The 11,094-nt window shown below is 39.6% G+C and overlaps 2 protein-coding genes across 2 annotated transcripts; one reads left to right on the top strand and one right to left on the bottom strand.

Annotated features, from left to right (window-relative positions):
* The first annotated feature begins 639 nt into the window (after nt 1–639).
* LOC131626475 (uncharacterized) lies at nt 640–1,701 on the top strand. The gene has a single exon (XM_058897286.1). The coding sequence runs from the start codon at nt 640–642 to the stop codon at nt 1,699–1,701; it is 1,062 nt and encodes a 353-aa protein (XP_058753269.1).
* A 7,030-nt stretch (nt 1,702–8,731) lies between these two features.
* Nucleotides 8,732–10,744, bottom strand: LOC131626474 (uncharacterized). The gene is made up of 3 exons (XM_058897284.1): nt 10,193–10,744; nt 9,676–9,772; nt 8,732–9,504 (listed from the first exon to the last, which is right to left on the bottom strand). Exons 1-3 carry the CDS (start codon nt 10,742–10,744, stop codon nt 8,732–8,734), a joined length of 1,422 nt encoding a protein of 473 aa, XP_058753267.1.
* Between the last annotated feature and the right edge of the window lie 350 nt (nt 10,745–11,094).

Here is an 11,094-nt window from a genome sequence, read left to right as displayed (position 1 = left end):
CAGGGCTGTTTTGGGAATTAAATAAAGGACGAATCCTACACCCGGATTCAAGTACACCTAAGATAGGAAGTGGCATAGTCATGGAGACCTCCTTCATGTATGTGGAGAATTGGTCAATATGAGAGTTCACGCTTAAGTTAGGCCTCTATGGGTGTTTGCATGCTTCTCTTGTATGAGGGAGGTTCGTGTGGATGTCCGTGGGTGAGTCGGAGCTTAAGGACATTTAGTTAACTTTAACCCATCTTGACTTTTAGGTACGTAGTGGGGGACTACTCTTGATGTATGTTGAGAGCATAGTCGCTACCCGATACTACAGCTCAGATAGGTTCTTTCTCAAAGTATCATTGCATGGTATGTATGTATCATGTTCGACCGTGCTTTAGGAGGGCTGACAATTCTGGGTAACTCGGTAGAACCCGTAGCTGATATTATCTTTATCCTTAGAAATACCTTTGGGGAAGGGTATCTCACATGATGTAAACTCCATGCAAGCCAAGCCTAAGGAAATTGTGTGATTTGTGTGGACCTATTTGTGTTTGTGCATCATGCATACGTGCATCATTCATACATGGCATGACTAACCCATTTCAAGGAATTGGGGGATTTTTAACCGTATATTGTTTTGTAGGTTGTTTGAATATGGAAACTAAAGGCCGTAAACCGTTCTTCCTTAATTTCAAAAAAGTACCTACACCATTGAAGGTTTTCTGCGACAACATTTCTGGTTCTCTCAGATTCATTGAGTCTCTAAACATGCTTATAAGTTTGGTGCGAACTAATGTGGATGGAGTTCTTCTCAACACCATGGTTCAATTCTATGATCCGTTACTACATTGCTTCACTTATAGATATTTTCAGTTGGTACCATCCTTGGAAGAATTCTCATACTTGTTGGGGCTCCCTGTGCTCAATCAAATCCCTTATACTAGTAAAGAAGAAGGTCCTAAGTGGGAAGTCATCGCTGCTGCCCTACACTTGCCAAGATCTGAGATTGAAAAGGTTTGTATTAGTAAGAAAGAGTATTCTGGATTACCCCTTGATTTCCTTTACGAAAAGGCGGAGATTTTTGCTAAAGCTTCAAGTATGGATGCTTTTGAAGCTGTTTTGTCTCTTTTAATTTATGGACAAGTCCTATTTTACCATTATGACAAAATTGTTGATGTAGCTGCAATCAAGATATTCCTTCGCAAGAATCCCGTTCCTACCTTACTTGGTGATTTACTACACTCCATCCATTTCCGAGTATCAAAAAGGAAAGGTTGTGTCCTTGGATGTGCTCCTCTGTTGCATAAGTGGTTTATTTCACATTTACCCCTCTTCGTAAGAAAGAACGAAGAAGGTTTAACTTGGGCTCAAAGAATTATGAAGCTTTCTTTTGACGACATCACCTGGTACCAAAAGGAGTTTGAAAGAACTTTGCTATTTGATAGTTGTGGAGAATTCCCTAATATACCTCTTCTTGGCGTTTGTGGAGGAATAACTTATAATCCCATTCTAGCTCAACATCAGTTTGGTTTTGCTTTGAAGGATAAGCCATGTTCCTTGTATATTAGTGCAGAGTATTTCAGCTATGATTCAGACAAGGAAAAAAAAAAGAGATCTCTTCATCAAAGTTTGGTCGAAAGTAAAGAAAGTTGGTGCAAAAGATATAGGAAGGAGAAACTACATGCCATGGGACCCATACTTCCAATGGGTTTATGATCGAGTTATGGAATTTGGGATGCCTTACCCATCTGATACGCCCATAGTACCAAGAGTAGCTCCTCCTGTTGTCCCAGTTGCATTTTAGCCATATGTTCCTACTCCAAATGAAGATCTTATTGCAACTGTTAACTGACTGAAGAGGGAAATGGATGACTTTGAGAGACGCTTACGAAAGGTTAAAGCTGAAAAAGAAGTGTTAACACAAGATGCTAAAGAGCGAGAGACTTTACTTGACTACTTTTCTCACAAATGGAAGATTGAAGATTTTGTTTCCCTAGATCAGATAAATTCATGGGAGGATGAAATTTCAAGGCTTGTTCAAGAAAGATAAGAAATGATCAAGGCACACAAGGAAGAAGTCAGGGTTCTGAAAAGGAGGCGTCGTTAGGAAGACAAAAGTCCCGAAATTTAGACTTTTATTGTTTTATTTATTATTATTTCTTTTTTCATTCTGATGTAACTAAAGGATTATGACCTTATGAATTCGTAATTTAATTAATAATAATGTTTTTCTCTTTTGTTTCAATATGTGGTAAAAACCTTCTAATTCCTTAAAAACATTGCATCCGCATCCGCCATCATTCATAAACATTGCATCACAGGTCTTTATAAAACAGGTGTCTCATCTTTCCGCTGTTTATTTCAGTGAGAAAATGGATCTCGAACAATATATCAAGAATCTCCAAGCTCAGAATGTCGAATTCCAAGCTTTGATCCTTAACTTGGCCAAGGGGCAAGAAGAATTGAAGACACTTCTGATCAAGAAGCAGAGGGATCAACATAGGCAGCAGTATGGGCAAGATAACAGGAAATCCAAACCCAAGCGATCATTCGCTCCGTTGCACATGTCGTTGTCTCAAGTTCTACAACAACTGCTCGATCAGAACTTGATAACTCTATTGCCTCCATATTCATTTCCTACCAGTCCAACTCCTGGGTATAAGTACCATGCGAGATGTGCTTATCATTCTAATAGTCCTAGTCATGATACAGAGGATTGCTGGCAATTGAAGCACAAGATTCAAGACCTCATTGATGACAATATCATCAACTTCAACTCACTTGAGAAGCCTCACATGCCTAATGTTGTGCACAACCCGAAAGGTCGAGAGAAATGCAACCAACAGGGTGGGGGAGCTTTGATCCCCACACCAGCATCACAACAACAATGTAAACATAGCGCACCTAAAAGACAATTCACAAAGATTAACATGACTTTGGCTGAAGCGTTACAACAGTTGCTGAAGAGAGGGCTAATTACCTTGAGGGATCCCCCCAAGAATCCTAACACCTCTGCTCCTAGCTACAAACCTAATGCAAGGTGCGCATATCATTTTAATAGTCCTGGACATGACACAGAGAATTGTTGGTCATTGAAGAATAAGATCCAAGACATGATCGATGATGGTGCAATTGACTTCAACCATCCCAAGACTCCTGTAGTGATCACTGCTCACATGCCTAATCACGATAAGACTGATTAATGTCTAGAAGGATGAACTTTTTAATCATTAGACTTATTTTCATGCGTAATTTCTATTTTGTTGGTTTAAACATTCGACTTATGATAGACATTATCTGTTTTAATAATCATCATCAGTGCATTGCATATGTTTGTCTTGAATAAATTATCTCGCTATCAGTCATTTTAAAATTATGTCTTTACCTTGCATATGTTTTATGATATTCAACTCCTTCTAAGCTGTAAGCTTTTTTAAGGGGGGATGACGAAAACGATACTGCAACCTCATACAGTATGCTTTTGAACGGACTATGCTGGCGATGTACATGCATTGTTCCAAATCCTAAATAGTGGAGATATAAGGATGTCAATCCCTTTCCAACCCCTTTGAGCCTAAGGTGTAGGAGTTTTCTTTCTTGAACAAATTAAAACCTTTGATCATAACCTGGGGCAGGGTAGCTACTCAGTTAACTCAGTCATGCCAGTACGCTTTTACACAAGTAATGATGGTTTCCCGTAATCATTAAGTCAGGCAGTCAACATCTATCAAAAGAAAAGAACTATTAAGTCAAAACCTATGAAGGAGACTTATCAAAAATTGAAACGTCCCGCTGGCTGTAATCTCAAAATAAACAGTTCAGGCAAAAGTTAGGGATAACAAAGTCAAAAAGGAGGTTGCTAAAAATCCTCGACAAGAGAAAACATTTCAAAAGCGGTCACTGAAAATCCTCGACAAAAAGAAAGTATTACAAAAAAGGATGACCTCCTGTCCAAACTAAACTTCTAATACTTCAACCATCATCAAATGTCAAAGTTACAACTTCAAGCTCTGCTAGGACTTAAAAGAAAAGTTAACTGAGCATAAGATCGAAGAATATCACGAAGATTGGGATGGGTACAAATAAATTTTTGAGCCATTATCCTTTGTTTCTTAAACCGTGAACCAAGCCACGTTACAACCCCTGAAAGTCCTAACTGAAGCATGGTTAGTTCGAAAGCATACTGTCACCGAAGAAGGTATCCTGACTCCTTAAGGTTTACCAAAAATGCTGAGTTAATATTTCGTCTTTTACAAACATCACGCTTTTATAAACATCGCGCTTTTACATCTCCAGTTTTAATGTTTTTCAACAAACTCAAGACAGTCATATGCATTGCATCTCATGAATACATTATTAAACATATTCTGCTACATAATTTCAAATGATTAGCAACATGAAGAATCTGCACAGGGTACGACTAATGACTAACAGTTATCCTGACAGACAAGATCATTCCAAAAGCAATGTATACAAGGGGCATGACATACTTTGCCCAATCCATCTGGGGAAATTAAGTCAAGATTCCAAGAATCTCGCAAGAATGTCAAACAAACAGGGGCATGCACCCAAGCGGGTCTAAAGCTACCCCTCGATCAGTCAGGGGTATCATCCCCAGTTTATGATTACTGGGGGCATATAATCTCATAAAGTCCTCGCGAGGCGAATCTCTTCAAACTCCCTACTAGCAGGGGAAAAGTTGTGTAAAGCATGTTTGACATCTTGATCAATACTCAGTGGTGTATCCTAATCAATACAAATCCAGAAATGGCAATTACTAATATATTGGGGGCAACGTTCAAGACATCCATGCCTTCCCACAAAACCGGTTTCACAGGATCATATCCCCACAGAGTAATCAGTAAGAAGATATCTTCACATGTTCTCGTCCCAACAAAGACTTAGTTCCTCATCTGAGTTTACAGGGTTATTCATCTCTTATCCCCAGTCAGGGTACATCAAAGATCAATCATTCAGATCACTTTCATCCCCAAGCAGAAATCATAAATCCCAAGCGGAGCATCTTCAAGACAAGATCAAATATCAAAATCACAATAATACAGAGATTTACTTTCTCAAAACACTCCAAACAGCATCAGTCATACATCATATACATCACATACATATTCATACATTCCATACAGTTATAATTCATACATAACATACAAAGCTTCCCATTTACTTTGAGAACTTCATCTCATTACAAGCATCATAAACATTGCATAAAACTGACATTGTTGCAAAGTGAATATTATCTTACAGGTACATTACAAAGATAGTCAACGCAATAATTCAAATCTTAAATCCATTCAAAGGAAAAGCCTAACGCATGGCTCTTTCTAATAACAAATTGGATCCGGTCTAACGCACGATCCATCCTTCAGCCTAACGCACGGCTTTCTAGACATCTACGGATGCAAATTGGATCCGGTCTAACGCAAGACTCATCCTTCAGCCTAACGCACGGCTTTCCAGACATCTACAGATGCAATTGGATCCGGTCTACACACGACTCATCCTTCATCCTAACGCACGGCTTTCCAGACATCTACGGATGCGATTGGATCCAGTCTAACGCATGACCCATCCTTCAGCCTAATGCACGGCTTTCGAGACATCTACCGATGCAATTGGATCTGGTTTAACGCACGACTCATCCTTCAGCCTAACGCACGGCTTTCCAGACATCTACCGATGCAAATTGGATCCGGTCTAACGCACGACTCATCCTTCAGCCTAACGCACGACTTTCTAGACATCTATCGATGCAAATTGGATCCGGTCTAACGCACGACCCGTCCTTCAGTCTAACGTACGATCCATCCTAAGCATGTCCTCCAGATACGGTCTAACATACGACGTATTCTAACGCTCAAGTCTATCAAGACTGGGTGGCATCTTTAAGCCCATCTCAATCAAGTCTCTAAACTTCCAGATGGCATCTTTAAACCCATCTCCGACAATACTCTGCCTAGATGGCATCTCTAAGCCCATCTCCGACAATACTCTGCCTAGATGGCATCTCTAAGCCCATCTCTGAAAGGTCCCTACATCAGCAAGGGCAAATTTCTTGGTATTCTAGTGTTCAATCCTCTTCCACCTTCAGATACCGACTGACATACAAACCATTCTACATATCCGGGTTTAAGAATATTGAACAGGGGCAGCTGTCATACCCCAAAATTTGCCCATCATATTTAATCATATTTCAGTTTACCTGACTTTCAAATGCTCAAAGATACACAAGAAGGAAGCATGCAGTCTCTCTCCTAAACAACAACCTCTAAACTAGGGTTTGTTAGAACAAGATTTGTTCTGATCAATATTCCTAGTTTTGATGATAACAATGTATATGAATTTTGTATGAGATAATGTGGTACTTTAATCCTATGCAATTTCCATTTCAGGTATCACATAAAGAATGCACACAAAATCAGCGCAAGAAGCACTGACTCAGAAGTTTCAGCATGCAACATCAGAACATGCTCTGGCAAGACATCAGAACTTGGTCTATTGATGCATCAGAAGAACTTGAGATCAGAAGCAGAAGCACTGAAGTTCTCATGGTATCACGCTAGAAGCACTTCAAGGTCAGAAGACAAGAAGATGCTCTGCACCAAGCTGTTTCACTCTGATGAAATTCAAACGTTGTTCATACAAACATCAGATCAGAAGCAAGTACAGGATAGCAGGCTACGCTGACTGACAAAAGGAACATTAGAAGCTATTAACGGCAATGTCAGTAGCTGCAGCAAAAGCAAGGCTCGAGGTAGTTGACAAAAGAGTGAAACATTAGATGCAATGCTGTACAGATCACGCAACACATTAAATGCTCCCAATGGTCATCTTCTCAAGTGCCTATATATATAGAAGTTCTGATGAGAAGCTACAAAGAACAATTTGTGCAAACTTACAGAAATGCTGTCAAATTCAAAAGCTCTCAAACTTCATCTTCAACCTCACTTCATTACTGTTGTAATATCTTAGTGAGATTAAGCTTAAACTTTAAGAGAAATATCACAGTTGTGATTATAGCTTTTTAGAAGCATTATAATACTCTTTTAAGAATTGTTTACATTCATTTGTAAGAACTAGAGGAGATCAAGTTGTGATCGGATTCTCTAGAAAGTCTTAGAGGGTATCTAAGCATTGTGTTCCTAGAGTGATCAGGTTGTGATCAGGATACTCTAGAAGACTTAGAGGTTATCTAAGTGGAAAACCATTGTAATCTTGTGTGATTAGTGGATTAAATCCTCAGGTGAGGTAAATAACTCCAAGGGGGTGGACTGGAGTAGTTTAGTTAACAACGAACTAGGATAAAAATCATTGTGCAAATTGTTTTTATCTTAAGAGTTTTAAAGTTACACTTATTCAAACCCCCCCCCCCTTTCTAAGTGTTTTTCTATCCTTCAATTGCCATCAGAGAGCCGGTTCTATGGTGCAAGCACTTAACCGTGTTTAGAAAAGATTGAAATTCTGGACTCAGACACGCGATGTCTTACAGGATGTCACGACATCACTATCTGAATATTTTCCAACAAATGAACAAAGTATAAACAGAAAAAATAACTAACACAAGAAAATTGTTAACCCAGTTCGGTTCTAACAAACCTACATCTGGGGGCTACCAAGCCAGGGAGGAAGTCCACTATAAGTAATATTAATTCAAGGTAATACAACTCAATATTACGCCTTTCACTTAATATCTACCCAATGCAACTTCAATCTAAATCACTAGACCAGAGATCCTACTCACTCCCCCTCAATCACAGCAGTGATGAAAACTGACAAACAAGTAATAACAGAAGACACTCTTCAAAGACACAACTTGATCTTGCTTAAAAGCTTTGATCAAGTACAATAGTACTCTTGCTTAAAAGCTTCGAGTACCTCTTACAACTCAAAAGAAAAACGCCTAGACCAAGACAATCATCATGATGATTGTTTGGCTTACAAGAAAACTACAACGAGAAAACTAAATCACCAGAACTCTAACAGTTTCTCAACACCAAAACCCTGACGGCAACAGCAGCCCTTGCGTGGAATAAATAGCCTTCAATAATACAGCAACTGGGCCTGAATCCATAAAATAGTTTTTGACCTAATAAAACAAATCTTCAACACAAGAAACTGGTAATAGAAAATATCCAATTCGTCCTTAAAGCAGATCAGAATCCATCATTACCAAATATAGCGCATAAGGTCTTATCAGATTATAAAATCATACGTAGTAATAGAAAATAACGACCAGCTGCGAATGTCATGACATCGGCCTTGACATCAGGTAAAGGCCTGTAAAAGGAAAAACTTCACAACAACAGAATGCATGTCATGACATCAGTTTTGACAAGATGGAACCACAATTAGTTTTACCAAAAATTACAGCCAATCAACAACATCTACAAACTCCCCCTTTGGCAAATTTTTGGCTAAAACTCTAATAGATATAAAACAGAAATCAGAGCACACACAGCAGCCAACAACAGAAAAATAAATTCTGTCAGCAACAAGAGCAACTTGATTAATCACCAGAAAACCAGAAAACATCTACTTAATCAGCTGTTACAGAAACCACTTGTCATTGTCAGGGAGAACCAGAGAAAAACCAAAATACAGAAAGCCATAACCAAGTCCAAACCAAAATAGCAAAACAACCATTACAACAAAATAACCACTACCAAACTACTACCAATACTCCCCCTTTTTAGCCACAAAAGGAGCCAAAACAGGTTCAGCTGCACCAGAACTAATCATCAGCCCCATTACTGTCTGTATCACTTGAACCACCAGGATTGTCATTACTGGAGCTACTAGTCCATTCAACAGCATCACTACTCTCACTCCCAGCACTCTCAGCCTCAGCATCCTTAGCTTCTGCCTCAGCCTCTTGGTCTTCATCCATATTGTCACCACCCTTGTCACCAACAAGATCATCATCTGTAGACTGCTCAAGACTGTGGATGAGATTTTCAAGTTTCAGCTTCCTGTTGTCCAACTCTTGACACGTCTCTTTTAGCTCAGCAATAAGAAGAGCTTTGGTCACAGATTTGCTGGGTTGAGATGTCCCAGCAGATGTCTTGTCATCAGATCTCTGCAGCAGCTTGTAGTGAAAGGACAAAGCAGTCTCCCTCTTACATACAGTATCTTTACTTTTCAGAATTCCGGGGTGTTGCTTGAGGATGATTCCACATATCAGAGATGGGAAAGCAATGGGAAGCTTGGTAGCAGAGGTACCAGCATGCCTCATGGTTTGATCAAATATGTAAGTGCCATAGTCAAATTTTGTCTTGGTTCCCACAACATATATGAATCTTCCTAGGCCAACAGCAATAGTGGAAGTGTGATTTGTAGGCACCCAGTTAGCAGCACCAATCTTGTGCAGCAACGCATACCTGACATTAAGAGAACTAGCAGACAGTTTGCTCTTAATGGGCCACTTCTTAACCGTACCACCAGTGATTACCTTGCAGACCTCATTATCAGTCACTTCAAGCTCAGGTTGAGCTTCAGCATTTCTACCTAGATAGTGATTGATAACAGCAGGGGAAAACTCTATGCATTTTCTTCTAACATAAACTTTATGAAAATCATCTGTTCTACCATCAGCACAGTCTTGGGATAAATTGACAATAAACTCTTTCACAAGCATTTCATAACATTTAGAGAATTGAGAAACAGTCTTAATCAAACCTGCAGTTTTGATGAGCTGCATTACCTCATGAATCTCCAGAGCATCATTTGCTAACTCTCTTTCTAGAGCCAACCTTCTTTGATACACAAATTTCCACTGGATTGCATTGGAAGCATAGTGCAGATAAATGTTATCCAAAGGAACATCACGGACCTTTGTAGCAGATTTAGTAACAGCAATTTTCTTCTTGGAGGGAATGTCAGGGACATCACTTGGGACATCAGCTTCAGAAATGCTTCTTTCCTTCCTCTTCTTCACACTAACTTTGTTTCCAGACTCTGAGGGTCCAGTAGGAACTTTCTTCATCTTTTCTTTAGTGACAGTCTTCAGAGGAGTAACCTGTGGCTTGAGAGACTGTTGTTCACATACTTGTTTTCCCTTACGAGCCTTGACCCTGTTGGAGATGCTGGAGATGAGGTCATCATCAGCAATATCAATAGGATCATCAAGTTCATCTAGGTCCACCACATCATGCACATTAGGGTTTTCATCTTTCTTAGCAGGAACAGCAGGAACCTCTTCATCTTTCTCAGGTTCAGGAACTTCTTCAGCATTGACAGCCTCGGATGTTTCAACATCTTTGGCAACAGGGGTCTTATCATTATCAATAGATGTCTCAACATCTTTAGCAACATGAGTCTCATCATTATCAACAGATGTCCTAACATCATTAGCAACAGGAGTCTCAACATTTTCCTGATCTTTGCTTACATCATCATGCTCACCTTGATCATCATCGGAAGCGGGCATTTGGGCTAGAGGAACAGAAATTCCTTCAACCTTGTGTCCTTCATTCAAGATTCTGGTGACAATATTTGCAATTGCATTATGAACATAGGTCGAGCCCTCTCTACCCTGGACAGAAAAAGTTTCTGGGACAGATCCTCCAGTTGATTTTCTTGCATGCATCTTTCTTGGATGACTGCGAGCAGAATCGGAAGGAGGGACAGAGTTCAATGGCACGACATCCAGCACAACATCTTGATCGCTCACAGCATTTGGTGCCCTAGAACCTGATGTTGTTTCAGAGATAGGAGAAGATTTCTTTGAGGAAGGACTCTGAGACATGGTGAGAGAAGATGAGGAACTGGGTAAAGCGTGATGAATGTAAAAACACAGAGAGATAGAGTGAGTGTGGAGGAGAGGTTTTGGAGGAATGAAAACCGTTTGGGTAACTTGCAAAAGGGGGGGAAAATACACTTTAATGTGTAATGATATCCAAGATTTGGAGAGAGAAATAGTGCTGGCCCCACTCCCAATTAATTGCCATAACCTTTCACAAAGACAGATGCCTAATTTGTTTCTTAGATTTTCAAACTTATTTGCATCTAAGACTTTTGTAAAACTGTCAACAAGTTGAAGGTCTGACGCAACATGTTCCAAGTCAATTATTTTGTCTTTAACAAGATCTCTGATGT

This window comes from Vicia villosa, unplaced genomic scaffold (assembly GCF_029867415.1).
Source record: "Vicia villosa cultivar HV-30 ecotype Madison, WI unplaced genomic scaffold, Vvil1.0 ctg.000291F_1_1, whole genome shotgun sequence".
Lineage (NCBI taxonomy): Eukaryota > Viridiplantae > Streptophyta > Magnoliopsida > Fabales > Fabaceae > Vicia > Vicia villosa.
The sequence above is the reverse complement of the archived record's forward strand: the minus strand, read 5'-3'. Positions and strand labels throughout refer to the sequence as shown.